This window comes from Phascolarctos cinereus, unplaced genomic scaffold (assembly GCF_003287225.1).
Source record: "Phascolarctos cinereus isolate Bilbo 61053 unplaced genomic scaffold, phaCin_HiC Scaffold_726;HRSCAF=1367, whole genome shotgun sequence".
NCBI lineage: Eukaryota > Metazoa > Chordata > Mammalia > Diprotodontia > Phascolarctidae > Phascolarctos > Phascolarctos cinereus.
Window position 1 is genome coordinate 412,709,185 of NW_027556098.1, and position 13,253 is coordinate 412,722,437.

General features: G+C 56.5%; 1 protein-coding gene and 1 long non-coding RNA gene across 3 annotated transcripts; both read right to left on the bottom strand.

The window, feature by feature from the left end:
• Positions 1-963: 963 nt before the first annotated feature.
• On the bottom strand, positions 964-8,358 carry BCL3 (BCL3 transcription coactivator). Of its 2 annotated transcripts, none has more exons than XM_021003301.2 (9): positions 7,908-8,358; positions 6,087-6,225; positions 4,412-4,520; positions 3,945-4,149; positions 3,240-3,328; positions 2,953-3,030; positions 2,368-2,535; positions 1,864-1,966; positions 964-1,494 (listed from the first exon to the last, which is right to left on the bottom strand). In XM_021003301.2, the coding sequence occupies exons 1-9, from the start codon at positions 8,131-8,133 to the stop codon at positions 1,304-1,306; spliced, it is 1,308 nt and encodes a 435-aa protein (XP_020858960.1). In that variant the 5' UTR covers positions 8,134-8,358; the 3' UTR covers positions 964-1,303. The 2 variants fall into 2 exon arrangements, with proteins under 2 accessions (XP_020858960.1, XP_020858959.1); XM_021003300.2 differs by having other exon boundaries at positions 1,840-1,966; positions 7,908-8,356.
• A 195-nt stretch (positions 8,359-8,553) lies between these two features.
• LOC144454268 (uncharacterized) lies at positions 8,554-11,583 on the bottom strand. The gene is made up of 2 exons (XR_013482616.1): positions 9,527-11,583; positions 8,554-9,170 (listed from the first exon to the last, which is right to left on the bottom strand). It is a non-coding gene; the product is annotated as an uncharacterized LOC144454268 (long non-coding RNA).
• Positions 11,584-13,253: the final 1,670 nt, after the last annotated feature.

Below are 13,253 nucleotides of genomic sequence, written 5' to 3' on the forward strand. Positions count from 1 at the left end.
GGCACTTCACTCTCCCTGGTTCTCTGACTGGATGACCTAATAAGGTCCCTTTCTGCTCCTAAATCTATGGCCTTAGAACAGTGAATGTCAGAGCTGAGAGGGAACTTAGAACAGAGAATGTCAGAGCTGGAAGAAAAAACTAAGATAGGGGAGGAGTCTTGAAGATCCCCAATTTCCTCATTGGACAGAAGGGGATGTGCTTTCCTAAGACAGGACTTTGGGGGTCTGAGAGGTGGGACCCAAAGGCAGGCACAACACTCATCCAGGGACACTCTCGTCTCCAGTGCAATCCCATCCAGCCACCAGCCCGCCATCTGGGCTTTTGCAAAGTGCTTTCCCCACAGATCCTGATGAGGCTGGCCATGTAAACAGCATTTTCTAGGCAGGAAGCTGAGGCTCAGAGAGGGGTAGGGGGCATAGCGATGAGAAATGACATTCCCACTGGCCTCACATCTACTCTGCCATCGTGGTCTCACTCCAGGCCTGGGGAGTTCTAGTATACAGTGGAGGCCCTTGAGGGTTAGAGTGGTCACTTGCTGGGGTTCGTTCACACCTCTCTGGACTCCAGGGACAGCACTCTGTCCAATAGTGAGCTGCCTTTCCAAGTGGCTCCAGGTTCCACAGCTAATGGGAAACAAGAGAGGAGCTAGGGCCAGGCAGGGCTCCTGCCTCTATGGCCTGGGATCTTTGGCTTGTTTTTTTTTTTGTCTAGGCAATAGGGTCGAGTGACTTGCCCAGGGTCACACAGCTAGTAAGTGTTATGTGTCTGAGGCCAGATTTGAACTCAGGTCCTCCTGACTCCAGGGCCGGTGCTGTATCCACTGCGCCACCTTGCTGCCCCTGTACTGGGCTCTTTGGGCCATACCTGTCCATCACACACACACACACACACACACACATACACACACACGTGTACACATATGCTATGCACGCAGGCACATACATAAACACGCACAGAGTCCATATGGTACAAAAATAGTTTATTACAAAAGTAAACTGAAATCCCCAATAATTTACATTGTCCTCAGCCCCAGGGAGGTAGCCAGAGCCTGAGCCCTGGGGTGGTGCCTTAGACAGAGAGTGTTGGGGGGAATGAGGAGGGGGGCGGGCAGGGGGATGTGCCAGCCAGGTGCCTGGTTCCCCTTGCAGAGGGTCAGAGCCAGGGAGGGGGAGTGGGAGGAAGTTCGAGGTGGGGGTGTGTGCAAACCTTGGTCCTGTGAGTCTCAGTAAGAACGGGGACATGTGCCTTCACAGTTTTCAGGGGGCCCTTCCCTTTATACCAGAGTCCCTCCTCCCTCTGCCCTCAGCTCCCACCAGGAGTAGGGGATGGGGGGACGGGCCGGCCTGGGGCTCGGAGAGGCCCTGCGTAGGGAAGAAACGCTGTTGGGGACTGGGTTGGCAGGAAGAATATCTGGGGGCCTTGGAGTGAGGTGGGGGGATCCTCAGGGGGAGAGCGAGGTGGTGAGGAGGAAGCCGGAGATGCTGATGGTGGCCCTAGAAGAGAAAAGAGTTCTGAGGGGAGGAAGAGCGCGCTGTTGTCTGAGTGGAGGAGAGTGTGGCCAGGGGTGCGGAACCTATGGCCCTCTAGGTCCTCAAGTGTGGCCCTCTGACTGAATCCAAGCTTCCCAGAACAAATCCCCTCAATATAAGGATTCGTTTGTAAAACTTGGCCTTGGGCAAAACCTGGAGGCTGCAGGTTCCCCACCCTGGTCTGCAGCAGGTGACTTACTTAGGAAGTCCAGAGGCCTGGGACAGCCTTGAAGGCACCAAGGTCTAGAGCAGGGACTGGGGAATCCAGGAGGGAGGGAGGCGAGGCTCTCAGGCCCTGGGGGTTCTCACCACTAGATCCAAACTGGCTGCTACCTTCAGGAGAGATGGGGGTGCTCCCCTCTTGGCTGGGCTCTGCTGGCCCCAGAGTAGGCTGGGGGCTGGGGCGGGAAGCCTTGCCTCTCAGGATGTCAATGACCTTTGGGAAGAGAGATGAAAAGGGAAGAGGCTGTGACTCACAGGAGGGCCTCAGACCTCAGCTGTCCTCTCCAACTCTGGCTACCACACCTTTGGCAGCTGCTAGATACAAGGTTCCCCACCCCCATCCCCCCAAAGTCCAGCCTGGCCTGGGCTACCAAGACCCAGCCTCAGTCTCTACCTTTCTTCTTTAGCCCGCCCCTCCCCCCCCGTTTCTGCCTCTCCCCTTCTGCATCTGTGTGTGTTCATCCCTTCTGCCCCTCTGCCCCTCTGCCCTTCTCCACTGGCTGTACTCCTCCCAGCCACCCTGCTGTGCCTGGCCGGCTGGCGCTCTCTCTCTCTCTCTCTCTGTCTCTCTTTGTGGTCCCCAGGTCCCCAGTTCAAGGCCCAGGGAGGACTCACTCGTCGATTTCGAGCCACCATGAGGGGGGTGTCATTGTGACAGTTCTTGAGGCTGCTGTCAGCCCCACTCCGTACCAGAGTCCGGACCAGGGGCAGCAGGCCTCGGCCTGAGGCTGAGTGGAGGGCAGAGCTGCCCGAGTACATCTGTGCATTCACATTGGCTCCATGCTGGGGCCGGGGGAGAGAGAATGATTAGAGCCCAGGGAGAAGGACAGAGCACCTGGAGATGGGGGCCAGAGACCCTGGGGACAGATGGAGGCCAGAGACCCTGGGGAAAGGGGCCAGAGACCCTGGGGGACAGATGGAGGCCAGAGACCCTGGGGAAAGGGGCCAGAGACTGGAGATGGTACAGAGAAGGGACACAGATGCAATACCAGGGTGGGAATAATGTATATAAAGCTCATGTCCTTGTTTTTATATCAGTAGAATGGAAGCTTCTGAGGGCAGGGCCTGCTTCTTGTTAACCCCATACCCCAGCAACAAGCCCAGAGCTTTGCAATTAGCAGGTGCTTAATCATTGTGTTGGATTGTAGTGAAGCGGACAAAGGAGGCCCAGGTTTGGGGGCAGACAGGGCTCTGTCTCACCTGCAGCAGCAGCTGCACCATGGCCAGACTGTTGTTTTCTACCGCATGGATAAGCGGGGAGCGGCCACTCTTGATGTCCTGGGCAGGTAAGAGGAGAGAGGAGAGGCGCTGAATGTCCTCTGGTCGCCCGCATCTGGTCCACTCTTCAGGCCTCTCCCTGCCCTCGGCTCTGGATCTCAGCCGCCCTAGGGAGCCCCCTCCCAAGACCCTGCCGACTTGGGGAAGGGGCACATTCGGGTGCCAGCAGTTGGAACCCCCCCCCCCATGCTTCTTTTACCGTCCCTCACCACAGCATCAACGTCGGCTCCTCGGTCCAACAACAGGAGTACAGTTTCTCTGTCTTCTGTGTTTACGGCCACATGCAGGGGGGTCAGCCCTGGACGAGGCAGGAACAGAAGCAGAGGTGAGGGAAGTTCCGCCCCCTCCCTTCATCTCCCCAGTCCCCATCACTGAGTCTTAGAGAGATGAAATAGGGGGAGAAGAAAGCTGGAGGCTGGTCCTGGCTCTGGGGGCCCTCGGGACAGCCCCTTCTCTGGGCATGGATTCTAAGTTCCTGAACTCTGAGATGAGGTGATTTCCAAGGTCCCTTCCACCTGACCTTTCCTTCTTTGTTCTTAACGTCCTGGGTTCCAGGTTCTCACCTACCTCTGACATTCTAAGGGCCCTCCCAGCTCTGATATTCTATGTTCTGAAGTCCCTCCCAGCTCTGACACTCCATGTTCTAAGCCCCCTCCCAGCTCTGATATTCCATGTTCTAAGGGTCTTCCTAGCTCTTTCATTCCATGTTCTAAGCGCCCTCCCAGCTCTGACATTCCCTGAGCTGAGGCCCCTCCCAGCTCTGATATTCCATGTTCTAAGGGCCTTCCTAGCTCTAGCATATGATGTTCTAAGGGCTTCCCCTCCCCAGGCTTGGCATTCTAAGTTCTAAGGGTCCCTCCTCTGTATATTGATTCGCATGACATCCTCCATGGGGCCCCCAGCTGTACCCTCACCCTCATAGTTCCTGGCTTCCAGGCTTAGCGCCCCTGGGGCTGAGGTTTCCAGCAGGGCCCGCAGGCAGCTGGAGCTCCGGTGTTCACAGGCCAGGTGAGCTGCTGTCTGACCATTTCGGTCCAGGGCCATGGGATTGGCCCCCTTGGACACCAGGAGCCTCACCACTGAGGGCAGGGTAGTGATGACCGCCAGGTGGAGTGGCGTCTGCCCAGGAGAAGAGCTGTGAGGGCCCTGAGCAGCCAGGCAGCCCTCCCCAACCCCCTCAGTGACCCAGGCTGGGCACTATTGTACAAAGACAAAGGTGAATAGTCCCTGCCCTCAGAGAGCTTACAATCTCCAGGGGGAATCAAGGAGTACCAGAAAAGGGTGTACAGGTGAGACTACCTGCGAATAGAAGGGGTTAACTAATAATGGGGCCCCTCCTGTCCCCCTCTAGCCCAGTAGGGTCCCCAACTTTTGGGCTCACCTGCCTTAAATTATTGTAGACATCCAGGTCTCGACCTCCCTGTTGGAAGAGGTGGACCAGGCGATGAACCGCGAGAAGGTTGCCCTGGGCTACTGCGATGTGGAGGGGCCTGGGAGGAAGCAAGGCCAGTGGGCTCCCTGACTCTCCCCCATCCCTGGCCTGGGTCCCACCCAGCCCCTTGGGTAGAGGAGGGTGAGAACCACGTGGTGTCGGGTGAGTATGGGGGAGGGGAAACACTGCAAAGCTGAAGGCAAATCGCGCTCTCTGAGACTCAGTTTCCCCTTTTTGTAAAGCCTCAGAGAAGGAACTGGAGTGGATGGTCCAAAGGCGCCTTTCAGCGAGGCTGAGCTCTGGGGTCCCTCCTACCCAATCTGCCCATACTGGTACTTTCTGCCTTTCCCTCCCTACCTTCTCTGCATCCCTCAATCTCCATCCCTTTAGCCTCTACCTGCGGTCACTCGATCCCCAGTTCCTCATTCTCCCCTTACCCCACCCCCACCCCACCCCCATCCCTGTCCCTTGGTCCCAGGCCCCAGGGTACGTGGGAGGGGCTCAAAAGGGGAGCAGGAGCTGCTGATTTCAGAGAAACCTTGGGGCTGGAGGCCGGAGTTCCCATAAACCGAGGCCTGGAGGGAGGGGGAGGGCAGGAGGGAGGAGGCGGGGTCGAAGGAAGTGGGGATGGGAGGGGCTGGCCCTGCCCTCACAGACTTCCAGTAACCAGGCTGCAGGGGGGGGGAAAGGGGGGGCGGAGAATCCACTTCCTGCCCCAGGGAGGGGGGGAGGGGAAAGGATGGGGCAGAAGCTGGCCAAGCTGGGCTCTCCCCCTCCCAAGACCCTGCAACCCCGGGGTCCAAGAATTGGGGGCATATTCCCTCTATTTGGGGGATCCCTCAGTTCCCGCCCATTTGGAGATTGGAGTTGGATTCCTTGCCCCCTCCCCCGCCTTCTAGGGACCCAGGTGTCCCTTAGGACTCCAGGCTCCTTCCCTTCCTAGGCCTGGGCAGTGAGGTCCGTCCCCTCGCCCCTAGCCTCATTTGTCATCTGGGACCCAGGTTACCAGCTCTGGGGCCCTCATTTCCTTTCAGACCCTGGCATTAAATTCCCTCCATGCCTGACCCTTTGAGGGTTCAGTGCTCCAGGCTTCCAGCCCCACCTTCCCACCCTAGGATCCAGGAGCAGGAGGGGTCCCTTGGGGTCAGCACTAAGGTCAAGGGCGAGCAGATCCATTCCAGTAAGCCCTGTGGTGCCTGCTTCCCTCACAGTGGGAGCTGAGGGCGGAAGGGGTTAAGGCCAAGTGTGTGTACAGGGGGAGGCTGACGCAGGCCTGGGGGAGCAGCTGGGGCTGCGGTGTGTCCTGCGGTCTGGGGCTTCCCCGGGAGGCAGCCACTGCAGAAATGTTTGTGTTGGGGCTGGGGGGGGGCGCGGCGAGGATGAGAGTGAAACAGAGGGGAAAAGGGACGCAGAAGGGGGAGGGCAACCGACGGGCATATGGTTGTCGAAGGAAGATGGGGACACCAGCACAGGGAGCTGGGAGCTGTCAAGGGGGGAAGGATTCTGGGGTGTGTTTGTCAGAGGGGGAGGGGGTCATAAATGGGGGAGAGGGTCCATGGAAGGGGGAGGGGCAGAGGGGTGAGTGGCAGTCCTTAGAGGAGGCAGAGGTCCAAAGGTCACTCACGTGTCTCCATCCTCATCGGGTCTTGTGGCCCTGGCAATGTCAGCAGTGAGCGGGTTCTCCAGGGGGCAGAGTACTGGGTAGGTGGGTGGTGGCAGGCTCAGTACTGAAAATGGGGCTGGTGCAGGATATAGGAAGGGGCCTGTGGGAGAGAGGGTGTGAGGCTCTGAGACTCCCTTTCCCCCCTCCACTCTTAGTAGTAGTAGCAGTAGCATTACTAAGTAGAACTGCTCCTATTCCTATACTAGTACTACTAATACGACTGCTGCTACTAGTACAAATAGTACTATTCCACCACCACTACTACTACTACTATTAGTACCATACTAGTACTAGCACTATTACAACTAGTGGTAGTATTAATACTAGTGCCACTACCTAACTAAAATGTACATAGCCTTACTAGGTGCTAAGTGCTTTACAATTATTACTGATGATGGAAATAAGGAAGGGGAAGGAAGGCAAACGTTATAGCGTGAAGGAAGAACGTCAATGAAATTCGGACTCTTTGAGTGGGATGGGAGCTCTAACGGATGGTTAGAGGTGCTGTGGGGAAAGAAAAAGAACTGCTTTTGGTGTCTGAAAACAGCACTTCAAATCCTGGCTCTGCCACCAAGCTACCTGTGTGACCTTGGGCAGTTCAGGTTTCAGTTTCCTGGCCTGTAATATCAAAGAGTCGATACTGGGGTCTCTCTCAGCTCTACATTTCTGCGATTTATACTCCTCTGCGAGGCTGCCGGGCTTTCAGAATGGCAGAGCTTGAAGGAGCCTTAGAGGCCGTTCAGATTCCTCACAATACACTAGATGAAATAGGCCAGAGAGGGGGAAGAGGAATTTGCCAAGGTCTTAGGACAAGTCAATGGCAGAGTCAGAACTTACGCTGGTGTCTCCTACCTCCCAGCTCAGGGTTCTCTCCATTGAGGTTCTAGGGGCCTGGGGATGGACTGAGGGCTGTATGTATGTGTGTGCATGTTGGGGGGAGATGCCTGGGCAAGGCTCTCTGCGGTTTTTCTGGGTGACTCAGGGTCACGTCACACTGTGACTAGAATGAGCCAATTTGTGCAATGTCCAGCTTGCTCCTGGGGTGTGGGACAGAGCCTTGGGGGGGGGGACAGGTTAAGGGTGGTTGCCTAGTAGGGGGCAGGGTGAGAACTGGATAAAGACCCAGGAAGCACAGGATGATTGGGTCAGGAAGTGAAGACAGACAGGGGTTGGGGAAGGAAGCAAGGGGTCCCAGGTTTGGGCAGGAGGTTAGGTTGAGAATGGTCAGGCCTGGGGAGGAGGGCGGGAAATGGAGAATGTGCTGACTTTGGAATAGAGGGAGGGTGTCAGGGAGGATGCACTGTTTGGGGAGTGGGGTTAGCATGGATATAGGATCAGAAGAGGTAAGGGGGTCACAGAGAAGACAGACAGGTCTTAGGGTTAGAGGGAGGATGCTCAGGTAAGGACTACACCAGGGTGTCCAGATCAAGGACGGCATAAGGAAGGGCAGCTGGCCAGGCTGCAGGTGCCCAGGCTGGGTTGAACACCTGCACCCAGTGTCCAAGCTGGGTTGGAACAAGGGTGCTTGGGTTAGGATGGGGTGGGCCTGGCTAGAATATGTGGAAGATATCCAGGTCAATGTCAGGCAACGGTGCCCAACTCAGGTTGGAACAAAATTGCTTTGGGCATTGGGTGGCAGCCTCAGGACAGGTGGGGGGGTGCCCAGGAAAGCACAGGAGTAGAGCCAAGGATCAAGGCCTGGACGAGGGCCCCCAGCTCGGCTAGGAGCTGGGGTGCCTGGACTGCCAGGGGTAGGAGTTCATCTCTGTCCCCCTCACTCACCAGGATAGTAGATGGCTGTGGCAGGGCCCGGGAGGCCAGGGTACGTGCTGGGGCTCTGGGGCGAGGGCTCCGGGGCTGGGACGATGCCGGGCCCGGGGGACTCCTGGGGCTCCCGGTAGCGCCGCTTTCTCAGGGGCAGTGTGGCCTCAGAGTCGGGGGCCCCGGCTTTGGGCCGCGTCCGCAGGTCCACGGGCCCCTCGTCCATGTCCCGGGGGCATCGGGGCATGGCCGGGGCCCCTGGCTGCCACGGGGGCTCCCTGGGGCCCGCCGGGGCAGAGTCAGGGCGCGGAGCTGTGCAGAGCCGACGGGGCGGACAAAGCCCAGTCTGGGAGGGAGGCCCGATCGCCGCCGCCGGGCACAGGCTGCAGCCCGGCTGGGCTCCGCTCAGATATCAGCGCAGAGAGCAGCGCACCAGGGACTTCCCCTCCAGCCAGCTGAGCTGAAGGGACTTTTGTGAGCCGGGGCGGCGCCCGCCCTCCCCCGCCTCCGCCCTCCCCCGCCTCCCTCCCCCTCCCCGGGCTGGACGGGCCCCCTCCCTCCCGGGCTTTCCTGGAGGCTCCGGGCTCAAGTCTCTCCCGGCTTCTCCTCCCCTTCCTTCGCTCCCGGGGTGTTGTTTTCTTCCTCCGTATTTTCACACACACACACACACACACACACACACACACACACACACACACACACACACACACACACACACACACACACTTTCTCTCTCTTGCTCTCTCCTTACCAATCTCTTAGGCTCTGCTGCCTGTCTATCCTTCCTATGTGCCTCGATGTCTCAATCTGATCTCAAACACTTTCTCTGTCTGTCCCTACTCTTTGTTCCGCCTGTCTTTCGGCCCTAACTCTTTATCACTGTGCCTCTTAGTCGCACTGCCGGCCCTACCCCCTCCGCCGTCTCTGGGTCTTCTCTCTGTGCCTCTAGGTCTAGCCTGTCTTTCAGGGGTCCCCATCCTGTCTGTGTCTGACTGTACCCCCGCCTCCCGCTGCCAACACTGTCCAGTCCTGTTTCTCCATGTTCCCCTACCCCGCCCGCGGCCCCCTCCCACTCTCGCTGCTTTCTGCCCATTTCTCTAGGACTCTGCCCTATCTGTTCCTTTTTCTTTCCTCCACCCCATTTTCCAGGTGGGAGGGGTGAGGGCAGGTGGGGGGAATAGAGGGGGAGCGGAAGATAGGGCAGACACCTGTGGAATGACTGAAAGGCCGAGATCGAGGCAGTCAGCAAGAGAAAGTCAAAGACAGCCACAGATCTGGAAAGACCTAGATGGAGACCAAAGGTGGGGGGAGGGGCGGGACAACCGAGGTCAGAGGGAAGCGGCCCAAGGGGGGGGTGGGGAACAGGCCCAGCTGGTTGGGGGGAGGATGAGTCACCGAGTCGCTGGGAGGGAAGGGGAAGGAACCCTGGAGCCGCCCTCCCCCTTCTCTCCCTCTCCCCCTATTTAATGCCTCTCCTCTCTGCATACACGAACGGGGTCCCCCTTCTCTCTTTTATCCCAGATCCCCTTCTCCTTTTTCTCTCTCCTCACAGGAATGGGAATGAGGGAGAAAGAGGCTGTGCGGGGTGGAGAGGAATAAGGCCAGATGCTTCTGCTCACAGGCTCTCAGCCTCTATCTACCTGTGTCTCTGTCCGGTCTGTCAGGAGCCTGCCTCCCTTACCCTCTCGCCAAACTCTCTGGCTCTGTGGGTTTCCCTGCTTTTCACTAGCTCCCTTTCCTTTCTCCCAGCTCCCTCCCTTCCACTCCCCTCCAGGAATGGGGGGGGACTGGGAGAAACCGGGGCTTTCCCGTTTTTCCCCAGGGGCCAGGCTCCTCCCAGCTTTCTTCTGCTCTCCTTCCCTCCCGTCTTGAGGTTGACTCCGGGTCACTGAGTCACGGAAGGGAAGGAGGGAGGGACCCAATTCTCTCTTCCGTATTCCCCCCTCCCCCCCAGAGCTACACGCTCCTGGCTCCCGTGCCCCAGAAAAATCTTCCCAGAGTCTCTGTCTCCCCATCTTTTCCTCTGGTCCTCTAAGAATCTCAGAATCCTTAGGTCAGGAAGGAGTCAAAAAGGTCAGGGACTCCCATCCCTCCATCTCTTAACTGTCTCTGTCTCTCAATCCAGTGGTAGGGTGGTGCAATAGAGAGCTTTGGACTTAGAGACAGAAAACCAGGATTCAAATCATCTTCCTAGGGGTGTGACCTTGAGCAAGTCATTTCCCATCTCTAAGTCTGTTTCCTCCTATGTAAAATGAGGGGGTTTGGAACACCTTCAGGTTTCCTCCAGTTCAAAATCTCATGAGTGAGGCCTCTTTGTCCCTTTCTTTTCCGCTCCTATAGGGCCCCATCCCTGTCTTGCCCTTTCCCCCTTCCGCTGATCTGGAGAGTTCCCTCTTCCCCATTCTGTGGCAGTCAGATCTTGTTGGCTATTAAATCTGTTGCCTTCAGGGTCTGTTTCTTTGCCTCCGTGTGTAATCCCGGGTCTCATCTCCTGTCTCCGAGAACAAATTAATGGAAGTGAGTGTAGGTAGGGGAGAAGGTCCTGCCCCACCCTCCTCCAACCTCCAGCCATAATCAGACCTTCTCTTGGACTTGGACCTGACCTTTTCCACTCCCCTCCTCCTCCACTTCACTAGCAATCATTAACTAGAGGCCTGATGGCCAGGGGTAGAGACAGTTCTGGGTTCAGGTCAGAGTTCAGGGAGCTGGGCTGGGTAGAGACGTGTCTGTTTCTGTCCCTTCCGGTGTCTACCTCTCAGTTGCTTTGTTTCTGTTGCTCCCGACTGGTGGAGGGATGGCGGGGGAGGTTGGGGTGTTCTCCCTCTGTTTGGCACAAGAAGCCATTCTGAGGGTCTGAGTTAGAAGAGGGCGTGAGGAAGCTGGGGATTTGAATAGAATCTCTAGAAAGGCTGAGTGAGGAAGATCTCAAGGTCTGGGAGAGTCTTCGAGAACTCTTGTTTGGGGAGGGGGAAGTCAGAGGTGATCCAGCTCTCTCTCTCTTCCCCCCTCCCCCCCAAGCTAGGCCTGATTTCCCAGAATCTCCAGGAGATCAGGAAAGTCCCGGCTTGGGGAGTATCTTCCCTCCCTCTTTCCAGTGTCGGGAATGGGAATGGAAGAGATGTGTCCCCTCCCCAACATAGACCCTGGGAAGGGGTTTTAATTAACCCTCACCTGTCCCTTCTGTGGCACTCTTGGGGAAGCGTGACAGTCTCTGGATCCTCATCTGCGCCAGGAGAATCTGGGTTTCCCCTTCTCCAGGCTCTCACTGCCCAGATGGCCCAGGTTCCTTTCCTTTTTTTTCACCTCATTACTTGACTAGGTAGCTTGAGTCAAGCTACAGTCCCTGCTCTGGGCTGCAGGTTCCTTATCTGTAAATCTTTGGGGGTTAGGAACTGTCTCTCTTTCCAAATTGTGTTTCACTAATCTACCTCAACACATGTCCAAGGAGTCATCCAGGCTTCATTAGAGGGTCAGCCTCCCTGCCCTGGAAGCCCTCTGAGGGTAGGTCTGGGCCTCCTGCCTCGTGCTGTCTACCCTGGGCAAGCCCCAGATTCAGGACCTCTCTGTCAAATTGTCCAAGCAACAACCTGAATCAGTCCTAGGCCCTGATTCCACAGAAACCTGGGCCTAAGTCCGAGGATGAATTGGGGCCAACTTCCTGGAGGAGGAGCTATTCCCTTCCCACTCCCCAACCCCCCTTTCCTTCCCCCTAGGCCTTCCCTGCTGTGGGGAGACTGGCTTATCCTGGCACTGAACCCACCCTGCCCCACCCCAGGGCCTTCTGCCAACATTTAATCTTCTTGGAGCCACAGGCCGGAGGGGCTATTGCAACATAAGCCCTGGAGGCCCCCCCCCCCCCATCTCTCTTCTTCCAGGGTGATCAGCGTGAAGTTCCTCTTTTCTGGAAGCTTTTTTTTTTTTAAGGCTTTCTCTGAGGGAACACTGAGGCAGACCTAGCTAGACCCAAGCCTTAGGCGACCCAGGTGGGAAAGGGTGTGAAAGACACAGGAAAGCCAGGAAAATGTTGAGAGAGACTGGGAGAGCTCTAGGGGATGGGTCTGGGTGAGTAGCTTTGGGTGGGTGGGAGGTACCGTGTGAAGGAGGCCCTCCCCTAGGGTGGGGCAGATGGCACGGTTCTGCTCCTCTGATCCCAGGGGCCTGTGGGTGCTTCTGCCTCTAGCCCAGAGAAAGGGAAGTCCTAAGGCCCTGGGAAAGGCCCCTCCCTTATCCCCTCGGCAGGTCCAGGAAGCTGTGGAGGCCATCCTGTCTGAATTTCTGAGTAGGGCAGGAGCATGGGGTGGGAACTGAGAAGTGGAGGGGGCTCTGTGTTCTCTGGGTGTGGAGAAATCTTCTAGAGGGCAGGACTGCCACCTAACTAGGACCCGGGGAGCCCCTAAAGAATCCTAGGAGGCAAAGGGCTTTGGGATTGGATAAAAACCTGGAAAAAAATCCTCACTGTGCTACCTGTGGCTTGAGGAAAGTGACAAGGGACCAATGCAGACCAATCTGTGCCTCAGTTTCCTCCTCTGACCTAGGTTCCTCCTGGGTTGTGAACACAGAACTCTCTTTGGGGAAAGCTAGGAGTCCTTGAATCTTTGGTCGATTCCCAGGAAATGGGTGCCTCCCCACGGAGACCACAAAGAACCCCGGCCATGGCTGCCACAGGATTAAAAATAAAAGAGAGAAAAGTCCCTGAGCTCCTGGGAAGTGCTCTTTGCCCTGAAACCACCAGCACCCTCATCCCTTCCTCAATCTGAGGCCCTTGGCTCAGGGTCAGAAGGCATCTTTCCCACGCCCAGCCTGGACAGTTTTTCATCCTCCCCTTGCCTGAGGCCTGGTTTCCATCCCCAGCTCTGTCACTAACTCACTGAGTAATCATGGGCAAATCTCTGCCCCTGTCTGCCTCAGTTTCCTCATTCGCAAAATGAGGGGGTTGAGAACAAATCCTAACATTCTCTTTTCAGATCTGAGAGTCTAAGGGCCCTCTCATTTTGGACATTCTAAGGACTGTTCTAGCTCTGCCATCCCTTGTTCTAAGCACTTTCCCAGTCCTAACTTTTGGTGAGCTCTTTTCCAGGAAGGCCTGTGGGTAAAGGTCAGGAACCAACATTTTAAAAATGATTTGTAATATTATTATTTTTTTAACCTCACCTTCTTTTCCTAATATATCTCTCTCCTCCCCCACCCCCAAAGAGAGCAATCCCTTGTAACGAAGAATAAAAAAAAAGTTCAGAAAAGTTAACTATCAAGGCAGTTGAGTGTGACAGTATACTTGTGTTCCACACAAATTGTCTCTCTCGGCAAGGAGGATAATTATAACCTCTACAAGGAAGGGAGAGGTGCTCCCTCTTATCCTAGTGTGTGTGT

What these genes read in the sequence shown, in the direction of transcription:
- BCL3 (XM_021003300.2), bottom strand. Translation starts at nt 8,133, where the DNA reads ATGCCCCGATGCCCCCGGGACATGGACGAGGGGCCCGTGGACCTGCGG. An exon ending in TCTACAATAATTTAAGGCAG is followed by an intron (nt 4,150 to 4,411) that starts GTGAGCCCAAAA and finishes TCTCCTGGGCAG; the next exon opens with ACGCCACTCCACCTGGCGGT. An exon ending in CAGCCAGTTTGGATCTAGTG is followed by an intron (nt 1,495 to 1,839) that starts GTGAGAACCCCC and finishes TTTCTCTTCTAG; the next exon opens with GGCCACCATCAGCATCTCCG.